At 40.7% G+C, this 27,560-nt stretch overlaps 1 protein-coding gene across 3 annotated transcripts; it reads right to left on the bottom strand.

Annotated features, from left to right (window-relative positions):
• Positions 1-905: 905 nt before the first annotated feature.
• MCMBP (minichromosome maintenance complex binding protein) lies at positions 906-27,510 on the bottom strand. Of its 3 annotated transcripts, none has more exons than XM_066238751.1 (16): positions 27,222-27,510; positions 19,554-19,639; positions 18,938-19,078; positions 18,771-18,812; positions 17,993-18,094; positions 14,120-14,264; positions 13,158-13,309; positions 12,166-12,266; positions 11,534-11,712; positions 11,066-11,189; positions 10,103-10,220; positions 8,746-8,911; positions 7,721-7,854; positions 5,993-6,157; positions 1,983-2,071; positions 906-1,631 (listed from the first exon to the last, which is right to left on the bottom strand). In XM_066238751.1, exons 1-16 carry the CDS (start codon positions 27,277-27,279, stop codon positions 1,505-1,507), a joined length of 1,929 nt encoding a protein of 642 aa, XP_066094848.1. In that variant the 5' UTR covers positions 27,280-27,510; the 3' UTR covers positions 906-1,504. The 3 variants fall into 3 exon arrangements, with proteins under 3 accessions (XP_066094848.1, XP_066094849.1, XP_066094850.1); XM_066238752.1 differs by having other exon boundaries at positions 11,540-11,712; positions 27,222-27,509; XM_066238753.1 differs by having other exon boundaries at positions 27,289-27,409.
• Positions 27,511-27,560: the final 50 nt, after the last annotated feature.

The following is a 27,560-nucleotide window of genomic DNA, read 5'->3' on the forward strand; positions in this document are numbered from 1 at the left end:
AATTATACTATACTGCATTATTTTTGCTTTCTAACTATGAATAATATTTTTGTTTATTTAAAACCTTGGGTTAAAACTAATTGGTCTGGGCAATGGTCTGCAAACTGCGGCTCGCGAGACACATGCGACTCTTCCACAAAATACCACATGTGGGCGCTACCTTGATAAGGAATGTACCTACCCACTTATATAGTTTAAGTTTAAAAAATTTGGCTCTCAAAAGAAATTTTAATCGTACTGTTGATACTTGGCTCTCTTGACTAATGAGTTTGCCGGCCACTGGTCTGGGGAAACCTACTTACGGTCTTATCATGGCATTCTGGATTAGCAGATCTGACACTTCTGGAATTAACTGATAAACTTCATAAAATAAAGTTCAAAATCTGGCCTGACCTGTGGTGGCGCAGTGGATAAAGTGTCGACCAGGAATGCTGAAGTTGCCAGTTGGAAACCCCGGACTTGCCTGGCCAAGGCACATATGGGAGTTGATGCTTCCTGCTCCTCCCTCCCTTCTCTTTCTCTCTCTTTCAAAAAAAAAAAAAAATCTAATCACCAAAGCGACTGAATGATAGATATTAGGGAATAATTTAAAGCCATTTTTCTAAAGGGATTTTAATAAAGTGTTAACTCTTGCTCTCTTCATATTTGGGAAAAACAACTTTGTAGGGCAGAAATTCCTTAAGTGAGTTCCATAAAACAGTGGTTCCCAAATGCACTGGAGTGAAATAAGAAAAGTAAGGACAATAAACATTTTTTCAAAAAGCTATTTATTCCATTTAAAGGACTATCTTGTTCTGAGGTTGTTCTCTTATGAAAAAAAATACTGGTGATAACACAGTGATTTCTTTCAGAAAACTTGGCAAAATAAATTGGCAACCTTGTCCATCCCAAAATTTTGGGAAATGTTCCTGATCCATAAACTCCGAAAGTATGGGAACCACTGCCACATTAAAGACTAGTTTTGCAGGTTAACTGTTAAATAGAAAAAAGCTTCTGTGGTCAAATGTTTTGGATATCATGTGAAATTCTGTAGTATCATTTCCCAAACATTTGACCACTGAACACATTAAGAGCCACTTGTTAATTGGAAAGATGTAAAAATCTTAAGTGATTAATTCCTGACTTTGGAATTGCAACTCTTGTCTTCAAATGAAGTTGATGCTAACATTTCAACAGAGTCTGGCCTATGACTTAGCTGAAGCTGAGGAAATGGTATAATCAGTAACATTATCATATCAATATTAAACTTTAATATCAAATACATTTTTACATTGTTACTAATTTATATAATTATAAAACAAACTCCAAAAACTCCATAAAATCAGTAAGGTAAAAGCCCTTACTGAGTATTATATAAACTTCAGATGTTATCAGGCTTGATTTCAGGAAAAGTCATTGGTTTTTGATACAAATTATCTACAAAACAATGTGGTATAAATGACATTTGAATTTTACAATAATGTGGCTACAATTTGCCCATTACTTTTTCTTAAGTATCACATGTTTAAAGTTCGTTTCCATTCACACATTTCTGCTGTTGAAGCCTGGTTCTCCTCAAAGATTCTAGCTGCTTTGCTCTTAGCCATCGTTCTCTTGACAGGGTCGTCTGACCAGCACTGAGAGACAGAAACCTGGTTTGAGATACAGAAACAAATTTAAGTCTAGACTTAGGAGTTACTGGTGTAGGAGACAAGATCTCAAGTAGGGACACAAAGTCAAGAGCCAAGTTTGACACCTACAAAGGAACCTGAAGTCAAATTTGGAGGGTGACTCAAGTTGCAGAAGTGCGGGGAGAAGCAGCAGCATGTCTGGTTCCACTGATGTGGCCACCGGCCACACAGTTCCACTTCAGTGAGCCACTTCACAGGGTGGTTGTGAAAAGGTTCATGTCTATTTTTAAAAGTCTACCTCAGTTATTATTAAATAAATTAGGGGCTTTATTCATAGCTTACTTTAAGCAATTATGGACATGCACTACTCACCGAGCTATAATGAGCAACTGGTGGAGATCATCAGCAGTGATGCTCTGAGGATCATTCTTGCGCATTTCCACAAAGTCATCTTCAACTGCCTTTATCAAGAGTAAATGGACTTTAAAACCATTCCTTAGGAGGAAATGACCTTTGCATTTATTTAATAGGGAAAAGGAAAGTGACATGGTCCCTTGGCTGATATAAAAATGAAGTCAGCCCTGCTTCTTAGACATATGAGAACATGAGTGAAGACTATACATACAAGTAATGACGTCGATGAAGGTATGCCAAATGAAATTAAGGCATCTGAGAAGACCAGGCAAGCAGACAGAAGTGAGCAATGTGTATAGCAAACAGGATGCCTTTAAACACAGGGAAGAATGAAGTCAGTAAAAATGGCAGTATAAAAGACCTGAAAATTCTTTCCACCGTTGAAGGGAAAAAGAACGCCCGTAAGCCTGACCAGTGGTAGTGCAGTGGATAAAAGTATCCAATTAGAATGCTGGGGTGGCTGGTTCAAAGCCCCAACATCAATGGCTCTGAGTGTGGGCTCATCAGCGCAGGGTCACTGGCTAGAGTGGGGGAATTGTCCACATGAGCTTAAAGCTTGCCAGCTTGAGCCCAAAGGTCGCTGGTTTGAACAAGGGACGCTGGCTTGGCCCTGGTTGAGGCGCATAAGAGAAGCAACCAATACACAACTAAAATGAAAGCAACTAGGAGTTGGTGTTAAGAACATTCAGCTTTGAGAAATTTCAACTATTTCCCACCCTAACCCTACCTCCTAAGCAGCCCTGAAAATGGACAGCCAGGGACCTCAAGAGAGTAGTGGGGCTGCAGCTTTTTCAAAGCATCATTCAAAGAGAATTATCATAATCTGACTGGTGGTACTCTGGAAGAACCCATTTCCAAGGTTGTCCAACCTGACTTGGAGCTTGCCCAGTATGAACAGCCTCTTACCCCAGCTTATTAATAGAAACAAACAAAAACTCAGAAGCAAGTATAGATCATCTTGGCTGCTTCAGACACTGGATAATAGTTGGGGCAAACAGCAGGCTAACTGAAATCCTTAAAAAGGAAAAACAGGAAACGAGATGTGTGTGCGTGTGTGAGAGAGACACATATAAATAAATTCCTATTAGAAGGCCACATGCTCAAATCTGAGCAGGCCCTAGGTTCTCACCTGACTACCTTGATGCTCTCTGGAAGCAGAAATGAAGCAAAGGTAGGGCTGAGTTGTAAACTCTATGGCTGAGTGTTGAAGGATTTCCCCAACATGGATAATGGGGCCCTTGTCTTAGATTGGGAGACATACAGCTTCCAGGCATCTAATGAAATTAAATTTCTATCCAATCACTGAGTGACCGGTAAACAGCAAAGACTTCAGTGCTCACATACAACCAAAGAACAAAGTATAGAACTCAAAAGACATTGCATAAAGTAGGGGGAAATCTTTCAGAAGAGTTGCCACACTATTATTTAAAATGTCTGGGTTTCAACACAAAAATATCAATAGAAATTATTTTAAAAGCAAAGATAAATTCTAAGGTTAAAAAATATAACTCATCCTGACCTGTGGTGGCACAGTGGATAAAACATTGACCTAGAATGCTGAGGTTGCTGGTTTGAAACCATGGGCTTGCCTGGTCAAGGCACATACAAGAAGCAACTACTATGAGTTGATGCTTCCTGCTCCTTACCCTGCCTTTCTCTCTCTCAAATCAATAAAATAAAATCTTAAGAATAATAAATAGATGATATTAAGGCTAAACAGATTTGATCAAGGAGAAGAAAAAATTCAGCAAACTTGCAGTTAAGGCAACAGATAGATTATTCATCTGGAAGAGAAAGCATCAAGTATGAGGAAATATGAACAGAACCTCAGAGAGTTCTGGGACATCAAGTGTACCATCATACATTTAGGTGAGTGCCAGGGCCAAGGAGAGGAAAGGGGCAGAAAAAGATTTAAACAATAGTCAAAACCAAATTTCTTGAATACATCCCCCCAAATGGGCATTAATCTGTATCCAAGAAGCTCAACCTCAAGTGGGAAAACTAAAAAATCCCCCTACACCCCCCCCCCCCAGTTAAACTGCAAAGAGAACCCGAAAGAACAAAAGAAAAAAGACTCCTGTACAAAGAATCCTCACATCAGAAACCAGAGGCCAGGAGGTGGAAGACGTTCTTGGTGCAGCATATACTACTACAGAGTGTCGAGAGAAGAAAACTACAAATCAAAAGCTCGACATCCAGCAAACACTAATCTTCAAAATGAAGGAGAAAGTAAGATGTTTCTGGATAAGCAAAACCTTAAAGCAGAATTTGTCATAAGCTGCTCTGCCCTACAAGAAATACTAGAGAGCTTTTTAAGCTGCTGAAACAAAAGAATGCTGCAAAGTAACTCGAATCCACATAAAGATCGCTGGTTAAAAAAAAAACCACTAGTAAAAGTAACTACATAGATAAATATAAAAAGCAGTATAAATGTCTCTTCTTTGTAATTTTTCCCCTTTGACTTAAAGATAAAAGCAGTAATTATAAATATTGATGGACAGATATATATCTTTATTGTATGCGGCTTAAGTGTCTGTTTGTCGCCGATAGCTTATTGGTTGCTTGCGTAACTACTAGCCAATGGCGTGAAGTTGCCACGGCTGAACGCAAATTGAGCGGGTCAGGGGGAAGGTGAACATTTGTTTGCATTGGCAATCATCTACTTTTGAAACAATTTAAGGCTGAACGCAAATTGAGCGTGTCAGGGGGAAGGTGAACATTTGTTTGCGTTGGCAATCATCTGTTTTACATAAAAACTACATCTTAACGTAATTTCTTTTAAGAATGCCTCCTAGAAAATACAGCACTGAAGAGGAGCGAAAAGGAGCTAAAGCTTCACAAAAATGGCTTTCTCGACAAAAAGAAACCACTGAGCAGAGAAAGACAAGGCTTGCTTCAGTCGCAGAGCAAATGCGTCTTTCTCGGCAAAATGAGACTGATGAGCATAAAGAAACAAGGCTTGCCTCAGATGCAAGACAAAAAAGCCCGTCTCGACAAAATGAGTCCCTTGAATAAAGGCAGGAGAGAAATGCAAAAAAACGACAGAGTAATGCTGACCGAAACGCAAAAAGGATTAAAACAGTTTCAAATGGAGAAACTTTCATTTTTGAGCATTCCTCTGGTAACATGAATATTAAATGTGAACACTGTCAGTCCTTAAACTTCAAGTTAGAAACTAATCGATTTGACCATGGCAAGAAAGGATTTTCTCAATGTTGCAAGTACGGAAACACTGTAGTTCCACTAATCAAGAATTATCCACCACTCTTGAATAAATTATTGACTAATCAGCATCCAAATAGCAAACAGTACATGGATAGCATTCGATCCATTAATAGTTCGTTTTTATTGAGCTAGTGGTGGCTCTTAAGAAATGTATCAGCAGTGGTTTCCTTCATTGCACTCTACTCTAAGCAATTAAGCAAGTAGAAGGGGGAAACCCTGTGGGGCACTAAGCCAAGGGGTGTCCTCACCGCCTGCCCTGGGTAATTCAGTTTGAATTAGCAGACACCTTTGCACAAATCATTTTAATTAAAATTTATAATATCTAGAACAGAGGTCATTTCGTATGACCGCCAGGCTTTCTAGTATCATATATATATATATATATATATATATATATATATATATATATAAAAAGATGTAACAAATCACAAAGGAAGAAATGAAATTGTAAAGGAGCAAAGTTTTTGTACGGTATTGTGAATAAACTGACATTAATTCCAAATAGATGGTTATAGTTAAGATGTTAATTGTAGCCCCTAGGGCAATTACTGAGAAAAAAAGTGTAAAAGACATGGAAATTAAAATTATATACTAAAAATATCTATTTCAAACAAAAGACAGTAACACAGGAATAGAGCAACAAAAAAAGACATTAAGACATTGAAAACAAATGGCAAAGTTACCTTAACAATAATTACAATAAATGTTCAGCTAACACAGGGAAATCTTTACCCCAAACATACCTTGGTTATTTCATCGGATATGCTATAATCCAGGAACCTCAGAAGGGTCAGATAAATGCGGAACTTATTGAGCACCGAAGGCAGCACGGCCGAGAGAAGGCTGTTCATGTACTCCTCCATGTTGGGTGGGATCAGCTGCGGCTGCAAGTGGATCTGGCAGTCTGCCTGAAAAGAGAAACAGTACAGTATTTTCCAAGTTCCCAAATTGATCTAACATTTCAGAAGGATGGATGGATGGGTCGTCTCTACCAGCGCCCTAAGGAAATTAAAAATAATATTTATTATTGTGGGGAGGTCACTTTTTAACATTAATTTACATACACTACACCTACCTCAGTAATAATTACAAAAGTTAACCTTTTCCTGGTTACTTATGTTTCCTCAACAGTATCAGCAAATGTAAAAAGGTAGCCAACCTCTAAAAAGAAGCTAATTAAAATGTTTTAGATGTTTCCTCAATCACTGAATATATACTTTTTTGTTGTTGTTGAGAGGGAGGAAGGAGAGGGTTGGGGGGAGACAAGAAGGGGGAGAGATGAGAAACATCAACTCGTAGTTGCAATATTTTAGTTGATCATTGATTGCTTCTCATATGTGTCTTCACTGGAGTCTCAGGGGTGGTCCAGCCAAGCCAGTGACCCCTTGCTCAAGCCAGCAACCTTGGTGTTTGGAACCTGAGACCTCAGCATCACAGGTCTATGCTCTCTCCGCAGTACCACCACTGGTCAGGCTGAATTCTATATCTCAATCACACTTTCCCACAAAAAACTTAGTAATGGGCCATTTCATCCTCGCTCAAAGGTGTTTTTCTCAAAAATCACAAGTGAACACTATATTTGCCTGACCAGATGGTGGCGCAGTGGGTAGTGTTGAACTAGCACACAGAGGACCAAGGTCACTGGCTTGAGTGCAGGCTCACCGGCTTGAGCCCAAAAGGTCGCTGGCTTGAGCAAGGAGTCACTGGCTCAGTTGCAGCCCCCTGGTCAAGGCACATATGAGAAAGCAATCAATGAAAAAACAGGTGCCACAAGGAATTGATGCTTCTCATCTCTCTCTTCTCTCTCTCTCTCTTTCACAGCCCCCCCCCCCAACAGGTAAACACTATTATACAGAGCCATTCAATGCCTTTTAAACAACTGAGCATATTTCTCATCATTAAGAGCTCTGTTACTTTAATGATTTACCAAGGCATTTCACCGTAAAACAAAAATAATCAAATGGATTAGGAACATGTTAAAAGGAATTCTAAAATATTTTTCACATAAGACTGGCGGAAGACAGCAAAAACAAAGGTCTGGATGTTAATCAGGCAAATTACAGATAGCTTCTACTTCCTATGCCTAGATGTGGGAGGTACTGCTGCCAAAGGCTTGCTTTCTCTTGTCTGGCTCTTTGTAGATTTAAGGTTTTCATCCCAAGCCAGTAATAGAATAATCAGTTCCCCTAAGAGTCAGCAGCTATAATCTTGAAACAAGTTTATCTTATTCATAATAAGCAGTAACTAAGAGACAAAACAAAAACATCTTTTTCCAAGATAACCTCCTTGCATTTGAAAATGACTCATCATGGCCCTGGCCATGTTGCTCAGTGGATAAAGCATCACCACTGGCACACTGAGGTCACGAGTTCAATCCCTGGTCAGGGTACACTGTGGAACAAATTTCTCTCTTCCTTTCCACCCCTCCTCAAATCAATGGGAAAATTAAAAAAAATAATAGCTCATCGTACTGGTAGGAGTGATCTCCCCTCCGAAGTAATCAAAACATTAATATTGCAGGGAAATTCCATCTGGTGGTAACTAAAATCATAATCCACCTTCTGCCAAGTTATTAGGTTGCTCAGGGCTGTCACATTATGAACACCTAGAAAAGAAAATAATTTTTTAGTCATTTGATTTTAATTACCTTAACAAACCAGTTTTCCTGACACTGATTATACTGCTTTAAAAGTTATATGAGGCACTGACCAATTTAGTAAGCTAAGTGTTCATTAGGTAATAGGCTATCCACATAGTATTTGTAAAACCAGAAAAATCTATTTCTGGGATCAAGACCCCACCCTCACACACACACACACCAAAAATCTAATACCTAGCATCTGGTATGCAATTAAGTAAAAAATAGAACCCCAATTAAATGATTACTTTCTATGTGGTATGTTCAAAAGGGCTAAAATAATATGGCAGAACTAAATTTATCCATAGGGATATTGAATTTTACTGCCTAGCTACTTACTTTTGCTATATGTGTACTTCTGCACTGTTTTTAATTCTACCTTTTCCTTTTGAAGTTATCACTAGCACAGTGTTCATTCTCATTTGAACAGAAATAAAGCCATCTGTTTTCTTGTAACTTTATAAAGTTCTGTAACTGAAGTTAGTCCTAACTATCTGATCTACTAACTAAGCTCTTTTTCAAAGATTCTGTGAGAAAAATTTTTTTAAACTTTGGGCCATAAAAAAATGTTTTATTAGACCTTTCCTACACTTTTTGAGGTAATATTGAACTAAGGCAAAACCTCTCCCCTTTTCAGCTTAAAAAAGCTACTCACTACTTGCTCTATCATTGTACTATTTTCATAAAATTGTGACATAGCTGAGGCAATTTATAATATATGCTTTAATTAAACTCACATGGCATACCTTTCAGTATTTCTGAAATGTGCATCTCTCTGTTTACAGCTCTTAGGAGGCCCTTACCAGGCCTGGCTTCAATGGGAGGCTAGGAACGGAAGGGAAACAGCCCTGTAAGTACCTGGGGTGTCAAGCTGGCCTTGCTCCAGGAGTGTTTCATCAATCACAAGAGAAGTGTTGCTGGGCAACTGGAGAAGCCCGCTGACCAAGCGGTTGGCAGCATAGTCTTTGTGGGGAATGAACTTCAAACGGTTCATGTTCTCTATAGTCATCTGTAGACGAAAGGACTACAAAGAGAAATATTTTAATGTGCAAAAAATAAATTTCCTGTTTTAAGAAAAACATATTTGGGGTTAAACACTTTTATATGGAAAGATTATATCAATTCCTAAAACAGTAACCTCATGATTTCTTGAGCTCTTTTAAACATAAATATCTATATCCTAAATGAGAATTTCACTATGAACTGCTTTATTCTCCACTGCCTTGTTCAGTATTCTTGAACACTAATTTTTATTTTACCAGTGAGCTAGGAACAAATATTCAGAAACTAAACTTCTTTAACCAGGGGGCAACAAAACAAAATATTTATTTACTTATCAAGATGGGGAAAGAAAGGCCTAATTTTCTTCTATGCTCCCTGAAATTTAAATCATATTCATTCATAGACTACTGCAGATTCTTGAACAAACAGTTCCAAGAAAGACTAAGGGCAGAGGACCCTGCACTGTGGCTGGGTGCTGTCGGTCTCAGCCTGCTCCACCAGCTGCATGCCGCCTCCTCAGCCAGCTCTGAGAGTGAAATGTTTGTTAGACCCCTCTGCACTTCCTCGTCCCATCTGCCGGAGCCCACTATTCCCCAAACCCTCTGTGCCTGCTGCGTCCTCCAGTCTGCTTTTCTATTGCTCTAGCCCAAACAGCAGGATTATGGTGGGGGCGGAGACTGGGTGCGGGAGAAGGGTATCAAGGAAGAGATAGAGGATATTTTCAAAATGGACTCTGGCTTTGTTGAAGACAGAGAAAGTGGGGGAGGGAGGCCACATTAGAGATACAAGCAAACCACCCTAAATTTAGCAGCAAAGCCTGTCGAAACAAAAGATGGCCATGAGCAGGGTCCAACACCACAAAGGCTGGTTACTCAGTCAGTCTGTTGTGCAAACTACACAAGAAATTAAAGAGGCAACTGTTCAGATGCACACAAAGGATACTAAATCACACAAGCAAACTGGCATCAACTGAGAGTACAAATTTGAGAGTAAGTGCAATTGGGTTCATTATAGTTACAGAAATTTCTGCTAAAGCAACAAAAGGGAAATGTTTCTGGGCGAGTAGTATTTTAAATTACAGAGCTTGGCAGGCTTTGTTTCCCCTTAAAGACATCTATTAAAACCTCAGTTAAAATCTGGGTTGAATGAAAGACATTTAGATAGATTTTTAAGGTGTGCTCAGATTTATAATACATATTCATATTGATCTTACGGATGGAACAAGATGTTGAATAATTCGATATAAGTGTTCTGTGAAAGTATTATTCCGTGGGCAACCACTCAAGTTAACTGTAAATTTTCCTAGTGGAAGAACGTCTCTTCTTGTATATCTAGAGAAAAAAGATAACAACTAATGAGATACTCAGATCTGAATTCTATCAGAAAGCAACATAGGAAAATTAGCTTCATAGTGTCACTAAAAACAGATTGCTCTGATCAGTTTTTTTTAATCAGAGTAACAGCAATAAAAATAGTAACAGCTAATACTTATATGAGGGTTGATTATGTGCCAGGGACTGTCCTGCATGCCTAAATGTTTTCTCATTTAATCCCCAAACACTCTGAGGTAGGTACTATTATCTTTTTTTTTTTTAAAAAAATGAGAAATTGTAGGTAACATGACCAAGTTCACATAGCCAGGAAGTGGGGGAGCTAGGATTTGAACACAGGGAGTTGGCTGCAGTCTTTGCTTGCAACCATTTTGTACTGTGTCAAATCCTATTCAAAGACAAGATGTTTACTGCAGTGTGATTTAGAATAGAATGGACAAAAAGTAGGAAAACCTAACAGGGAAATAGTACAATTGTCTATAATAAAGTATTGTGCAGCCATTAGAAAGTTCATCAAGAAGTAATTAATGGTTGTGAGTGAATACGTAACCTGACGGTGGGGATGTATAATCAGAGAATTCAGAGTGCCAAAAGGATCAAGTAGTTCGTTTTACTCATTGGCCAGGGCCTTTCTCTTATTTGGCTCTTATATTTAAAGAGAGAATCAAAATGTTAAATGTGAAACGGAGAAAAAGTGACAAAAGGAATTTGTCTTTGATTTGGTCTTGGTTACATAGAACAACTAAAAACCACTCAATGAAGAAAACCTCAGAAACCTTCCTGCTCTTTCCCACTTGCCACAGAGCGCCAGTTCCCTTCCTTCCCACCAGGAATACAGCACTTACACTGTAGAGATGAGATGTAATATAAGGTATTCAGCAGCCAAACTATCTCCCAAAAGGGCGTGCGTGAGGAAGCCCAGCAGTTCTGCTCTGACTGGAGACAATTCGGACATGAAGCTTGACACAACTGGAGAAGGAAAGCAGACGAGATCTGAATAAACACACCGGTTTCTCTCAAGTGTCTTAGGTTAAAAAAAGCTCTGGGGAACAAAAAACACTACAAGTCAGTGGATGACTAGTAACGGCTTCTCAAGATTGGTCAAGAAGTGGTGCCCATCTTCCAAATAAGACAATTTGTGTACTCCTCCGCACCTCCTTTGAACGAAAAGGATTAACCTAAAGGATAACAGGGCAAAGAAACTGATTATTCTGACAAATGAGGACTGACTCAGTTCCACTGTGCACACATTACAGGCAGCTCTGACACACACTAGGGACAACTGTCTCTGGTCATGAGGCTTCTGCACTTACACTTACAGGTTTTGCTCTCCTCTTTGTTAAGGCAAGCCGGCAATAATGGGTTGATGTGCTGCAACTTCTGGGCTAAAACCACATGAATTCTGGGCACTAGCGAAGCAGGAGGACTATGCACTCTCTGTTCCTCGGCTGTGTCTGTGCATTCCATCGGATCCAGGAGTGAAGAGGCATCCCTGTGGAGAGGGAAAGAGCTCCAGTTCATGGATACATCAGATGCAAAAACAAGGTACATCTCCAAAACACAAAAAAACAAAACAAAGAATTCAAGCCAAGAACAGTTCTGCCTGTACATCTTAAACACAGAAAATGGCTCCTCATTTGTGACCTCTTACAGATTCAGGCTGGTTGGATCATATTATAGTATAATGTATTTATTCCATTCTTCAAGAAGAGTAATGTTTTTATTCAGTACACTGTCACTGCACTAAATGGGTTATAGTATGTCTACTCATTAGGTTACTTCAAAACAGATATTCTTTCTGGAGCTATCATCAACTGGGACATCAAATGTCTTAAAAACCTGGGTCTTCTTCACAAAAGCCCAGGTATCTATCATCCAGTGTGTATAAAATTCATTCATTTCTATCCTAATTGTTATCCAGAAAAAAAGAACAAAAAAGACTCACCTTTCATCATTATTCAGTATACTTAGCACAGGATCCACAGAGAGTATACCATATAACTCAAGAACATCATTTACTTTGAAACAATCCCAGTCTTCATAGACCTAACAAGAGACCACATGACATCATGTTGTTAGGACTAAATAACACCCCCCAAAGCATAAGATATTAGTCTTGAAGTAAAGTAGAAATAATACTGTACACAGAATTCTAGGTCAGGAAATGGCCCTTAAAGCAACTCCTTAATGTCATAAATTGGGGCCAAGAGAAGGTGCTTGCCTGAAGGCATTCTGCTAGTTAGCAAATAAGTGAACCAAAATTCAGGACCTCTGACTCCTAGACCAATGTCTGTGTTCAAATAGCATACACCTTCAAAGGAAAGGATTTCACCAAGGACAATGGTCAACCACAACTACAAACACGCATTCTCTCAAAATCTATTAACCATATCGAGAAGGAGAAAAAACCCAAGATCATTAATTTTGGACTTATAAATTATGCAACATTAGGTGATTAACATAAAACTTAGACTGGCCATGAGGTTCTTCATTATAGAAAAATAAACTTTCAAAGTTGTATGTCATGATAGTCCTTTTTAAAATTTTTTTTAGAGAGGCAGGGAGAGAGAAACATTGAGCTTTTCTTTCCTGTTTGTGCCCTGACCAGAAACAGAACTGGCGACCCCTGTGCTTCAGGAATGATGGTTTTTAATAATGTCAAAGCCTCCTATTTGTAAGACCATTAAGTATGGCAGGCAGAATACTGGAATTCTGGTCCTCATGCTACATAAGGAAAGTGTCACTAAAGTAAAAAACATGACAAACAAAAACAGAAACTCTTCATCTTCTGAAACATGTCACGAGGTCAGTTATTAGGACTGAAAGGTGACTTGCTACAACAGCAATAGTAAACAAACACAAATGCTAAGTTTCCCATTTTAATTTCCGAGACACGTAGCACATCTGTGTGGATGTCAGGTCTGCTGAGAGGCTTACCTTCACCAGGCACGCAGGGCCCTTCTCTCCTGGCAGTGGGAAATTCAGGTCAAAAGGAGAAGAGAGGTTCAGGGAGTTCAGCTGCTGTCCCGTAGACGCCTCCGTTTCGAGCCGCTTTGGCTCGCCACACCAGTGAAGACCACCAACACGCCCTGAAGTCAAAGGAGAGCAGTGTACTTGGTTATTTCTAAGGCCTTGAGAAGATAAAAAAAACCCTCAGGAACCTTTCAAGTTTGATATAAATGATGCTTCTAAGTCCAAAAGCTTAAACTTGTTTTTAAGGAAATATACTAGCAAATCCCTTTGAGCTTTAAAGAAAGAGTATGATGATTGGAAAAATTTAATCATGGTTTCTCCTACAATAAAATGGCAACAAATTCCCCCTCCCCCATCAAATTTCCTGAGTAAGTCTTTTTATTTATTTTTTAAAAAGATTTTATTTATTGATTTTAGGGAGAGGAGAGATGAGGGGCGAGGGGGAAGAGCGGGAAGCATCAACTTGCGGTGGTTGCTTAAGGGACTTAACCGGGCAAGCCCAGGGTTTCAAACTGGCGATCTCTGCGTTCCGGACTGATGCTTTCTCCACTGCGCCACCGCAGGTCAGGCAAGGAAGGATGTTTTCAAAATCAAATAAGTAATTTTTAGGATAAACAACTATGTTTCCACAATACTTAAGAGTTGAGGTAAAAATGAACAGAAAGAGAAAAGACCTTTTCAGCTACTTGAGACCCTCAAAGACTGACAGCAGAGCAGCCCTTCCTCACTACATGATTCCTATCTGCCCCGTCTGATCAGAGCGCTGTCACAATTCTCCAAACTATCTCTAGTTCCGATAACCAGGAAAGCAAGGTATCAGATCACAGCCAGCTCCTAACCCTAGAGCTGTAGCATATAACAGTTCATTCTGAAAACAAACCTAATGAGAGAGCAGAAGGCCAAAGAAAGCCTGTAGCATACACTACCTGTTTGCCTGGCACCTGCATGCTGGTCTTTCTGTTTATTAGGCTGTAGGTCCATATCTTCATCATCTTCATAACTCCTTTTGTGACGACTGGGGGTGTAAGATGTTGAAGGACTCACTCGAGCTTGGTTTGCATTAACATAGGCGTTAAATAAAAGGTTAAGAAAAGACCACCACATGAGAAAGATCCTAAGTTGTGCTAATTATATGACTAATAAGATTACTAATTTGGCAATTTGCTTAAAATAAAATTGTATTTTTAAAAGGTTGGACTTCCAGTTTTAGTCATGAGAGGTTAATAGCGTAACCTGTATCCCCCCACCCCCCCGCACAGAACTGTAAAACTGTGCAAAGGCCATGAAGCAGCGACCGTCAATTACTGGACAACAGAAACATACGGTTATATAATATCCTTGAAAGAGGAGCAATATACCAGGTGAACTCTATTCCAACTCTCTCAGGGGGGCATTTTTCAAATGCAACAAAAGTGGAGGCCCACCTCTTGCTGGGTACAGAAAATAAAGCACATACTTCAGGGCCTCTGAAGTAACTAGAATTTGTACACTGGTCCTAGAGGGGAAGCAGTTCCCCTGTAGAAAACAGAAGATGACCCAGAAATCTGTGCAGGCTCCATCTGGGTCTTTGGCTGAATACAAAGCTGTGGGTGCACACAAGGCCTGGCAGAGAACAGGTGCTGGCTGGCTAGGAGCTAAACAGAAGTTCTGGAATTCATAAAACACTTAGAATTGAACCCTGGTGAACATCCCAGGCACTTAGGCAAGACCCAGAAATAGCATGTAGCATGAGTAAGATCTATGTCCTGTACAGCAAGGGCTACTCCAAACCCACCTTAACAAATTCCAAAACCAAACCTTGAAAAAGTTAAAGTGATCCACTTAAGTTGCCTGTCCAGTAGGAAGAAGCAGGAAAAGATGACCTACCAGGATTAAAAATATTCACCAGAAAAACCAAGCAGACAAGGACATTAAAAGCAATTGTAGCCTGCCTGACCAGGTGGTGGCGCAGTGGATAGAGCGTTGGACTGGGATGCGGAAGGACCCAGGTTCGAGACCCCGAGGTCGCCAGCTTGAGAGCAGGCTCATCTGGTTGGAGCAAAAAGCTCACTGGCTTGAGCCCAAGGTCGCTGGGGTCGAGCAAGGGGTTACTCGGTCTGCTGAAGGCCCGCAGTCAAGGCATATATGAGAAAGCAATCAATGAACAGCTAAGGTGTTGCAACACGCAACGAAAAACTAATGATTGATGCTTCTCATCTCTCCATTCCTGTCTGTCTGTCCCTGTCTATCTCTCTCTCTGACTCTCTGTCTCTGTAAAAAAAAAAAAAAAAAGCCATTGTAAATTTTACAAAAAGATATAAGATAAAGATGAGGACTCTTGCAGAGAAATGGAAACAACGAAAAAAACCAAATGAAAAATCTAGAGTACAACTGAAAAATCTGGAAAAAACCAGAGTCTCAGTCACCTGGAGGACAATGACAAGTAGTTAATGATCATGTACTAGATAGAGTCCCAGAAAACAAGACAATGTGATAAGAGACTGTGACAGGAAAATAAAGGCTGAAATCTTCTAGAAAATGTCAACCTACAGACCCAAAAGCTCAAAAAACCCCAAGCAAGTAGACATAAAAATCCCACACCTAAGAACATCAGAGTCAAACTGTGAAAACCAGAGAAGCAGTAAGAGTAAAATCAAACATTACATACAGGGGGAAAATGACAAGATGACGGCTAACTTTTCATCAAAAAACAATGTGCCTGACCTGTGGTGGCGCAGTGGGATAAAGTGTCGACCTGGAACACTGAGGTTGCCGGTTCGAAACCTTGGGCTTGCCTGGTCAAGGCACATATGGGAGTGATGCTTCCTGCTCCTCCCTTCTCTCTCTCTCTCGCTCTCTCTCTCTAAAAATTAATAAATAAAATATTTTTAAAAATCTTAAAAAAAAAAAACCCAAAAACAATGTAATATATTGGTATTATTCCAGAAGACAATGGAATAATACCATTAAAGTGTTAAGGAAAACACCTGTCAATAATTCTATATCCAGTGGAAAAAATCCTTCAAAAGTATAGGTGAACTGAAGAGATTTTTAGTTAAACAGAGAATTTATCAGTAACAGATCTGTACTTTAAAAAAATTAGTAGTGATTCTAGAGAATAAAGAGCTAGAAATGTTAAGTATGTACATAAATGTAAAAACAAATGTATTTTAAAAATAAATAATTTTCTTATTTTTTAATTTATGTAGAAGACAACTGATTGTTCAAAGCAAAACGAACAATATATTGGGGGCTCCCTAACAGGTACAAGTGAATGTGCGCCAACAGCACAAAGAATGGGGGTGCAAATGGAAGCACAGTGTCATCGTTGAAAGGGTCAGAGAAAGCACAAGGGAAATTAGAAAATATTTTGAGTTGAATGATAGTGAAAAATCAATTTGTGGAATGCAACTAAAGCAGTGAGTGGAGAGAAAGTTATAGCCTCAGCTGCTAATGTTAGGGAAGGAAGATTTGAAATGAAGGATCTGAGCATCCACTTTGAGAAGCTGGAGAAAAGAAAACCAAACTAGCAAGAGCAAAAATCAATGAAACAGAAAAAAATATTAAAGTAAAAAGTGGATTCTTTGACAAACCATTAGTAACACTTATCAAAAATGTAAGTGAAAAATTAGTTATCGTTACTGGAAATAAGAGAAATCATTGCTAGGTATTTCCTGGTCAGTAAAAGAAAAATAAGAAAATATTATAAAAAACTTTATGTTCTTTACATAAATTCAAGTGAGATTAAGTGATTTTAAACAATTCCTGGAAAGATACAACTTACCATAGGTGACACAAAAAACTTAAAAAGAAGGAACTACTGATACAGGGGTTAATCACAAATGCATAATGCTGAACAAAGACATCAGACACACAAGTCTCCATACTATGTCACTCCATTTGTATGACAGTCAAGAACAGGTAAAACAAAGCAATAGTGAAAAATTAGGACAGTGGTTGCGGGGAGGGGACTAGAAAAACGCAAACTGAAAATTTTTGGAACAAGTTTCTCACGTGGGTGTAAATCACTTAAAATTTCTGCATTTCAGTATATATAAAATATGCCTAAAATATTAAGAAAAAGGAAATGATGTGTCTATAATCTCCTCTCAGAAGAACCCAACAGACTGTTTTCCCTTAAAAAAAAAATTAGAATTAGTTGTAATATAAAACTTTTTGTACTTAATTATCATTAAGTTTTCAATATCTTTAAATATACATCAATCTTTTTAACAATATTTCACTATAGGAATATACCATAACTTTATTTCTCAGTGATGAATATTTAAATCTTTATAGGACCCTCCCACCCCACCAGCTAGCTTCATTGGGATAAAGACTAAAATTTTTTTTTGTATTTTTCTGAAGTTGGAAACGAGGAGGCAGTCAGACAGACTCCCGCATGCGCCTGACCCAGATCCACCCGGCACACCCACCGGGGGTGATGCTCTGCCCATCTGGGGCGTCACTATGTTACAACCAGAGCCATTCTAGCGCCTGAGGCAGAGGCCACAGAGCCATCCTTAGCACCCAGGCCAACTTTGCTCCAATGGAGCCCTGGCTGCAGGAGGGGAAGAGAGAGACAGAGAGGAAGGAGAGGGGGAGGGGTGGAGAAGCAGATGGGCACTTCTCCTGTGTGCCCTGGCCGGGAATCGAACCCGGGACTCCTGCATGCCAGGTCGACGCTCTACCACTGAGCCAACCGGCTAGGGCCTAAAGACTAAATTTTTAAAAACTCAAAATCTAAATTATGGTCTTTTTAATTAAGAAAAATAATCAGGAATTATTTACTACATTAAGGAAGCTCAAATGAAGGATATTTCTTTCACCCACGCAGATTCCCCAGGCACTGGGACACAATAGAAAGTCTGTCTTTCCAAAGTAGTAGTTCGTGGAGAGTTTAAATCAACTTCTTGTTGAGGCTGTAATATAGTTTTTGAACAATTTTATTAAGAAAAGCCAAAAATATTTTAAATTAGCAACATGTTTATGTTATTTATAAAACAGTAGTAAATATTTCATATTAAGAGTTAACTGAATTAACAAGCAGCTACTAACTCCTAACATTTTTCAAAAGAAAACTGACATAAAATTATTTCACATGCAAAAATCACTATCCTACCTTCCCTCCAATCCGTAATACACAGCAGTCTATGTTACAAAATTAAATCCTCTTAATAAATAGGATGCTTTATTTTTTTCAAAAACAAAAGCACATGGTAATCCCGCTCTCTCCCCAGGAAATGTTTCAGAATTAGCCTAGTAAGAAGGAATTTAATGAAACACTCATTACAAGGTAGCTAGCTCTAAGATGAGATCCAAGACTCGGCTATTATTTCCTAGAAAAAGCATACTCTCTATTTCATGTATGCTTAGAAAGTACATACGTATTAGAAAAAGAAGTAAGTTTTGCTATTTATATTCTACCTTTGAAGAGGTTTTTAGAAGACCAAAGAAAAAAAGGCAAAATCATTTTAGGTGACCTCTTAGAAGTTATTTATACACAAGATAAATTTAAGATCAAACCAAATGAAAGTAATATATTCGCTGCTTAGGAAAAATTCTTATTAAAAGTGTTTTATATATCTTAATACATACCCCACATTCTGCTACATCTCTGTATTTTCCAAAATGAAGAACCTATGACCCAAAGGATAACAGTATTAAAGGAGTAAGTATATTTATTTCAAAACTACCAAACTCAAGAACAAAATTAATAGCACTAATTATAAACAGAAAGTCCCATGATAAAAAGCTATACATACACGTGCTTTTGTGTTTTGATTAACCGTTTCATAAACTCCCATGTAGAACTCAGGGTCAAACATGTCCTGAATCATGCAGCGAAACTTCACAAAACTGTTAGGTTTCAAGTAATGAAGGGGGACCTCATTCAGTGATGGCACCTTAAGGGAAATGAACAAGTCAACAAGGTCTCCTGTCTATGAGACAGTAGCTCCATCAACACAGACTTTGTATCTAGACCCCAGTAACAACTAGACACAAAACCCAGCCCTATTGGTTAATACTGCTGATAATCAACATAACATAACTGCCAGACAAAAGGAATTCTGAGTTCTCCCAAGTTTGTCTAGTGACATTTGACTATAATGTAATACTGCCACCTAGAGGCACCAAAATGGAAACACTGATTGCTTGCATTTTAAGTTTAGGTTGCAAAAGAAACAAATCTTTTAATATATTTATATGCACTTAAAACACTTAAGGCAGCACATTAATTTATATATTTTTAAATTATAAGCGTCAATGTCACCCCATTAAATATCATTTCTAAAAAAAATTATAAGTGAATTACTACTCTACTGAGAGAAACTAGAAGTCAGCCTAACACTCTCACCCCACAAAGAGCAACGAACTTACCCATTTAGGGGCATTATTTTCCTTCAGCTTTTCCTTAAAATACTCAACTACTTTCTTCTCCCAGTCAGGATGAACTCCATTTTGGGCTGAAAGACATACACATTTGAAAGTGAAGCTACAGCCTACTGTAATAGACTACATTCCGCTGAGTGACAAACTCCTGAAGCGCACGCGCACAAGGCTGGCAGTTCCAGGTCAGGTGCTGCTGGCCCCTGCTTGTTTTCAGAGCCAACAAGGGGCTGAGAACACGCACAGGATGACAGGTCACCCAGACAAAGCAGCACGTCAGCCACCGCACTGCTCTGCAGAAACACTGCTCTACAGACTTTTATCTTTATCACTACCCTGAAATGAAGTTTTTTTTAAAAATAAATTTTCCAAAAAGTCACATGACTAGTACAAAAAGGACCTGTATCTTTGCTCCATTTGCTTTATCATTTGCTCTCTCTCATATATACTTTTCTGACCCATCTGAGATGAAGTCTAACACATCATATATTTTTAAGTATTTCAATGTTTCCTAAAAGATTACCTCACAATTCTGTTATCAACTTTTGAAATTAAAAATTGATACAATACTTTTTTTTTTTTTTTTTTTTTTTTTACAGAGAGAGTCAGAGAGAGGGGTAGATAGGGACAGACAGACGGGAACGGAGAGAGATGAGAAGCATCAATCATCAGTTGTTTTTTTTGTTTTTATTTTTAGAGATACAGAGAGAGGGATAGATAGGGACAGACAGGAATGGAGAGAGAGATGAGAAGCATCAGTCATCGTTTTTCGTTGTTCATTGATTGCTTTCTCATATGTGCCTTGACCATGGGCCTTCAGCAGACCGAGTAACCCCTTGCTCAAGCCAGCGACCTTGGGTCCAAGCTGGTGAGCTTTGCTCAAACCAAATGAGCCCGCGCTCAAATTGGTGATCTCGGGGTCTCGAACCTGGTTCCTCTGCATCCCAGTCCAAGGCTCTACCCACTGCGCCACCGCCTGGTCAGGCGATACAATACTTTTTATTCAACCAGCCATAATCCCAATTTGTCACCTGACCCAAAACTATCCTTTATTGTACCTTCTCTCCTTCAGTACAGAACTCTAAATAGCATCACATAGTACTGCTGTTAGCTATCACGTATCTTTAATCTGGGCCAGTTCCTCAATCTTTTTTTTTTTTTTTTTTTTTACAGAGACAGAATGTCAGAGAGAGGGATAGACAGGGACAGACAGACAGGAACAAAGAGATGAGAAGCATCAATCATTAGTTGTTCGTTGTGCATTGTGACACCTTAATTGTTCATTGATTGCTTTCTCATATGTGCCTTGACCACAGGCCTTCAGCAGACCGAGTAACCCCTTGCTGGAGCCAGCGACCTTGGGCTCAAGCTGGTGAGCTTTTGCTCAAACCAGATGAGCCCTCACTGGCAACCTCGGGGGTCTCAAACCTGGGTCTCCACATCCCAGTCTGATGCTCTATCCACTGCGCCACTGCCCAGTCAGGCCAGTTCCTCAATCTTTTATGACATTCATATTTAAAAAAGAATACAGGCCCTTAAAAAACAGAAGACTCATTCTGGGTCCGTCTGATGTTTCCTTATGATTAACTGCAGTTGATAAGCAATGCCGTGTCCTTGTAATGGTGTCATCTAGAGACAAGTCCATCTTCCCCTCATGGATGATGTTAAATTTGACAGCCCAGTAATCTGTGGGTGACACTTCAAGACTGTGCAAATAATTTTCATGAAATTCACCCCCCTACATCTAGATTTAGCATCCATGGATGATTCTTGCAATGATGACCGAAATTATGAGAAAGGTGTTTTTAATGTCATCTTAAAGATAACAACACCAAGGCTTTGAAAAATGAGGAGAATGGTCTAAGACCAAAGAGTGAATTACCAACAGCATCAGGAATATCTATTTTCCGGAACTGGAACCACCACACCACAAAGCCGGCCCATACCGCCATCATTTACATTTAAATCCTGCTAACACCACGCGTGAGCAGGGCTTCCACTTCACTTAGCCAAGGCTGGCTCTAAAAAAGGAATGAGGGGGAAAACTCTTTATGTGATTTTATGTGCAATGAGGAAGGTTCCCTCTACCAGCAAACTGGTCCTCAAAGCATGGTTCCCTGACCATTAGGCACTAGCATCGCCTGAGTCATTAAAAATGCAAAATTTCCAGCCCATGCCATACCCACCAAATCAGAAACTCCAGAGAGCCACTGCTATGAGTGCCAGTCTATGATTACTGAATTGAGTTTTCAAAAACTGGGTATTTTTATGTCAAAATAACCTGGAGATGTTTTCTCTGAACATATGTACCCTGATTTATCAATGTCACCCCATTAAAAAAAAAGCCCCTCAGGGAAAAAAAACTGGGTATTTTTGCTTCTAGTCAAAGTGGATGTTTACAGAAAAGAATTATATGAAGCCATGACCACCACACAACATATGCCACATAACAGGCAATGAAGTTTCATCAAAGAGTGGCTGATAAGGATTAGTGCTATCTAAGTAACTTACATGTACACAAACATGATACTTTAGTAAAGTCCAGCTGACAAATATCTGGTACTTCTGGACAATTAAAGGACTGCTTTAAATTTAAAAAACAAAAACAAAAACACAGAAACTGTCCATCATTTATTAAGCCTACTGGGTACCCAGCACTCTGCCAGGTTCTACAAGGACATCTAGAGCTGGAGGAACTTAAGAAAACTACACCATCCCAGAGGAAAACAGAGCAGAGGCAGGTTCCTGCAGACACAGTTTCACTTTCTGGCTGTAGTGGAGCCTGACACTAGCCCACTCTTGAATTCTGTTGCTGAGCCATGTATTTGTCTCTCTTGGTTTAAGGAGGACCCAGCTGAATCACTTGCAACCAAGAGTCCTGCTTAGCACACATAATACCACTCTAGCGTATTTCCTGAGTTCTTGGCCATCTGAATTTGAGCAGCCTGCACTTAAATCTTACTCTACTCTAAGGGGTTCCGGGAACTGAGGATAGCTCAGTTGGTCTGAGCATCGGCCCCAGATGGGGGTTGATGGGTGGATCCTGGTCGGAGTGCATGCAGGAGTCAGTCTATCTCCCCTCCTCTCACTTAAAAACAAACAAAAAATAAATAAAAATGGGTAAATGTAAAAAGTAAACAAAGGGCAAGTGGTGTTCAAACAACTGGATATCCACTTGAAAAAGAACGAGTTTGGATCCCTACCTCATACCATGTACAAAAATTAAAAAAATGGACCAAAGTCTTAAATGTGCGAGTTAAAGCTATAAAACTCTTAGAACACAGGCATAAATCTTTGTAACCTCATGGTAGACAACTGGGTTCTTAAATATGGCACCATGAGCAAACAGAAGAAAAAGAGAGAAACTGGACTTCAAAATAAAAGTTATATCAAAAGACACTATATCAAGAAAGTGAAAAGATAATCCACAAAGTGGGAGAAAATATTTGCAAATCATGTATCTGATAAGGGTCTAGTATGCAGAATATATGAAGAACTCTTATAATTCAACAAAAAGACAAAAACCCAATTAAAATTTTTGCAAATGATTTGAATAGACATTTCTCCTGAGAAGATATACAAATGGCCAATATGCACATTAAAAGATGCTATTATCATTAATCAGGAAAATACAAATTAAAAGCACATCTAGATACTACTTCACTCACTAGGATGGCTCTAACTAATACAACAGGATATAACAAGTCTCAGAGAAGATTTTAAAAGTTAGAAACTTCATACATAGCTGGCAGAAACGTAGAAGGGTGCAGTCACTCTGAAAAACAATTTGGCAATTCTTTGAAAAACAAACATGAAATTATTGTATAACTCAGCAATCCTGCCCCTAAATATATTACTAAGAGGACTAAAAACATATATTCACACAAAAACTTGTTCACAAATGTTTATAGCAGTACTAATCACAATAGCCAAAGAGTAGAAACATGTCCATCCATGGATGAATGGATAAACAAAATGTGGTATATCCATACAATGAATATTACTTTCAGTCATAAAAAGGAATTCGGTGCTGCAGATACATGCTATGACATAGATAAACCTTGAAAATATGCTAAGTGTAAGAAGCCGGATGCAAAAGGCCACATCTTGCATGATTCAATTCCATTTATAAACTATCCAGAACAGGTAAATCATAAACAGAAGTACATTAGTAATTACCAGAAGATAAGCAAAAATAGTTCAGGTTGGACACTTTGTAAGGAAGCACACTTTTTACTTTTCATTTAATACCATGTTTTTTGTAACCACATATAAGTTACTATTTAATGAGTTAAAAAAAAATATATACATATGTATTTAATGCCTTTTGCCACACAGTTGCTCAATCCATTCTTTTCTTAGAACTTTGTCCCCCAGGTGAGGTGTGGGGCTCAACAGTCCCACATGACATGAACTGTGCTCTGCCCATAGCTGACTACATGCTGTGCCAATCAGATTCTCTAACCCTGGAATTTAGGATTCAATGGAAGGTGCTAACTGGTGTGGGTTGAAACTGAGAATGAGTGGATTTGGGAGCTGTGTGGAGTAGAGATCAGGTTGCTTAGGTTCCTGCTATCTTTCCAGTTCCTGGCCCACTCAGTCCTCTCAGGAGACCAAGCCACCCTCCCTGCCTTTGGGTTCTATAGCCTTCTCACCAATTCCTTTTATTTCAGTGGCCAACCTAGGGCAGGGCGGTAGGAGAAATCCGAGGGCACAGACAACTCCGTACAAGGGGGTAATGTAGTGACATGGTCTGAGGCCTAGGAAGGGGTGGAACCAAGAAAAACCCCATAAACCACTACTTTTCTATCTAGGGGGAAAACTGGTTTAAAACGATTTCCCAACTAAACCAGAAAGTCTAGAAGTTTAACACCTGACCTTCTTCTCACCCAAACATACCCATACGGCTATAATATTAGAAAGGTATTCAAGACATTCAGTGACAGAAAAATAGGGCAAAAAAATATGTACTACACTTCAGAACAGCTTCTACGAAAAACCATGACTATAATAAGACAGTATTAGCTGCTTCTCTGTAAGACACAACCCACAGGGCCTGACCTGCGGTGGTGCAGTGGGTAAAAGTGTTGACCTGGAATGCTGAAGTTGCTGGTTCGGAACCCAGGGCTTGCCTGGTCAAGGCACATATGGGAGCTGATGCTTCCTGCTCCTCCCCCCTTCTCTCTCTCTGTCTCTCTCTGTCTCCTCTCTCTAAAAAAATGAATAAATAAAATCTAAATAAATAAATAAAAACCACAACCCACAGGGAAACAGGGCATTCTAGGGAAGGAAGGAGGGGCATCAACAAGGCCCAGGTCCCCTCAATAATTCACAAAATTTTCCAACTACTGTAAAGCCAGTATTTTATATACAAATTATATACCCTTTCTGTACCATGATGAGATGTGTGCCTCCTATGATCCTGCACTTAGGAGACAAAATCTGACATGAATACATTCAAATCTCTATCAAATATAAAGTCATCTCATTTATTCAGCACAACTAGGGTATGGGGTATTTCTCACAAATTTTCTAAAGATCAGTAACTGGAACGTCACCCTTTAAGCACTAAAAGTTTTTACTTTTGAAGGATTTTCCCTATGAAGTATCTATGAGTCTACACCCTGGTAAATCAACTGTGCAGTTTTAATCTTCACTTTTGGGGGCCATAATTTTGCACATCAAAACTATGGGGTCCAAGGCCCTGGCCGGTTGGCTTAGTGGTAGAGCGTCGGCCTGGTGTGCAGGAGTCCAGGGTTCGTTTCCTGACCAGGGCACACAGGAGAAGCGCCCATCTGCTTCTCCACCCCTCCCCCTCTCCTTCCTCTCTGTCTCTCTCTTCCCTTCCTGCAGCCAAGGCTACACTGGAGCAAAGTTTGCCCAGGCGCTGAGGATGGCTCTGTGGCCTCTGCCTCAGGCGCTAGAATGGCTCTGATTACGGCAGAGTGACACCCCAAGATGGGCAGAGCATCACCCCCTGGTGGGCTGAGCATCGCCCCTGGTGGGCGTGCCGGGTGGATCCCTCGGGCGCATGCGGAGTCTGTCTGACTGCCTCCCCATTTCCAACTTCAGAAAAATACAACCCCCCCCCCAAAAAAAAACCACTATGGGTTCCAGCCTGACCAGGCGGTGGCGCAGTGGATAGAGCATCGGACTGGGATGCGGAAGACCCAGGTTCGAGACCCCCAGGTCACCAGCTTGAGCGCGGGTTCATCTGGTTTGAGCAAAAGCTCACCAGCTTGGACCCAAGGTCGCTGGCTCCAGCAAGGGGTTACTCGGTCTGCTCAAGACCTACGGTCAAGGCACATATGAGAAAGCAATCAATGAACAACTAAGGTATTACAATGAAAAACTAATGATTGATGCTTCTCATCTCTCTCTCTTCCTGTCTGTCTGTCCCTATCTATCCCTCTCTCTGACGCTCTCTGTCTCTGTAAAAAACAAAACAACAACTATGGGTTCCAGTATTCAGTATGAACGTGAATTACTAGGACTTAGTGAAGGAATATATTCCCCTTCCTGAAAGCACTCTTGACAGGTACCTAACGATTTCTTTTTGGCTGGTTTTAAATATATATATACACAGCTTTTCATCTGTTGTTTATCAGGTTATCAGAGTTCCTTGGCTACCCTGATGCCTACCCAAGATTTCCTCTCATTTGCTGCCTCTAGTTTCGGCCTGGGAAACCAGGTAACTAAACTAGTTCAAATTGTAGCGAAGATGAATCGAGTTGCTGAATACCTTCCTACAAGAAAATACATTTTGCGCCATCAGTTTTGGCTCCTGGGGAGAGTTTAGCTTCTTATCGGGCGTTCTCACTAATACCTCACGATGCTTTAAATGAGCTAAGGCACCTCTGTAGTTCTAAGTTACTTCCAGACGAGTCAGGTGCTACGTACAGATCCGACAGTGATTTTTGATTAAGTCTGCCTCCACTTCTAACTGTGGGGGGAGGGAGTGTAAAAATGCCCAGCCAACCGTAAACAACCTTCAATTTTCCTTCCCGTCCTCTTAGCCGAGTAGTAGCACTAACAATAACAATTGCAACTAAAACTGACTAAGCTTGTCTGCAGCCATCGCAGCCCTTTCCAGGTAGGAGGTAGGAGTTCACTGGAGTAGTTCAACAGTTCTGGCTAGCTCGGACACAGGGGAGGTGTGTACTCTAGGCAGGTTTTAAAGCCACTCTTAACAGAAAAATTAAGCTGTCACACTAAATCTTATCTCGAGAAGGGATGATGAGTGGAACAGTAGTTAGTGCCAACTTCTGCCGCGAGTGAGCCAGCACGCCCCCGGCACACCGGAAGTTTTGAAATATCCTGCGGGCTTCCTAAACGCAGAGCGCCTTCCCTTCGCTCCGTCCCCGCCGGCCGGCCCGCCCGCGGGTCCCAGCGCCCCGCCGGAGCACCGCCGCACGCGGGCTCGGGCCCCGGCGGAGCCGGGCGGGGCAGCGCGGCCGTCAATCACGGCCGGCCCCGCGCCGCGTCACCTCGGCCGCCCGCGGATCCCGACTCCGGCAGGTGGGAGGCACCTGCGGCCCGGCTCGGGAAGGGGCGTCTCAGCGCCGGCGGCGCAGGCCCGGCCGGCCCTCTGGGCCGCGCGACCCCCCGAGACAGCCCCGCATGGGGCCCGCCCGCCCCGCCCCCGGGGCCGCCGCTCACCGAAAAAACCCTGCACGATCCCGAGCGGGTGGCTGAGCCAGTCCTCCCCGCACGGCATTTCGCCTACCGGCGTCCCGCGCCGCGGCTCCTCCTCGGGGGATCGGCAGCTTCTCGCCCGCGGTTTCCCACGCACGGCGACACTCGTGGCGCGGGCGACCCCGCCTCAGGGGCCCGCGGCAGTGGCGGCGGCAGCTCGGGAGCTGCAGGCGACGCGAAGGCTCCGCGTACCGGCCCCCAACCTCTACTTCGCACAATGGCGGGAAATAGGCGCCGCCGACCGCGCTGCTTGCGACCTGGGTGGAGCTCGCGCAGGAGCAGCGGCGGGAGCGCGCTGCGCGG

The sequence above is a fragment of the Saccopteryx bilineata genome, chromosome 7 (genome assembly GCF_036850765.1).
Source record: "Saccopteryx bilineata isolate mSacBil1 chromosome 7, mSacBil1_pri_phased_curated, whole genome shotgun sequence".
Classification (NCBI taxonomy): Eukaryota; Metazoa; Chordata; class Mammalia; order Chiroptera; family Emballonuridae; genus Saccopteryx; species Saccopteryx bilineata.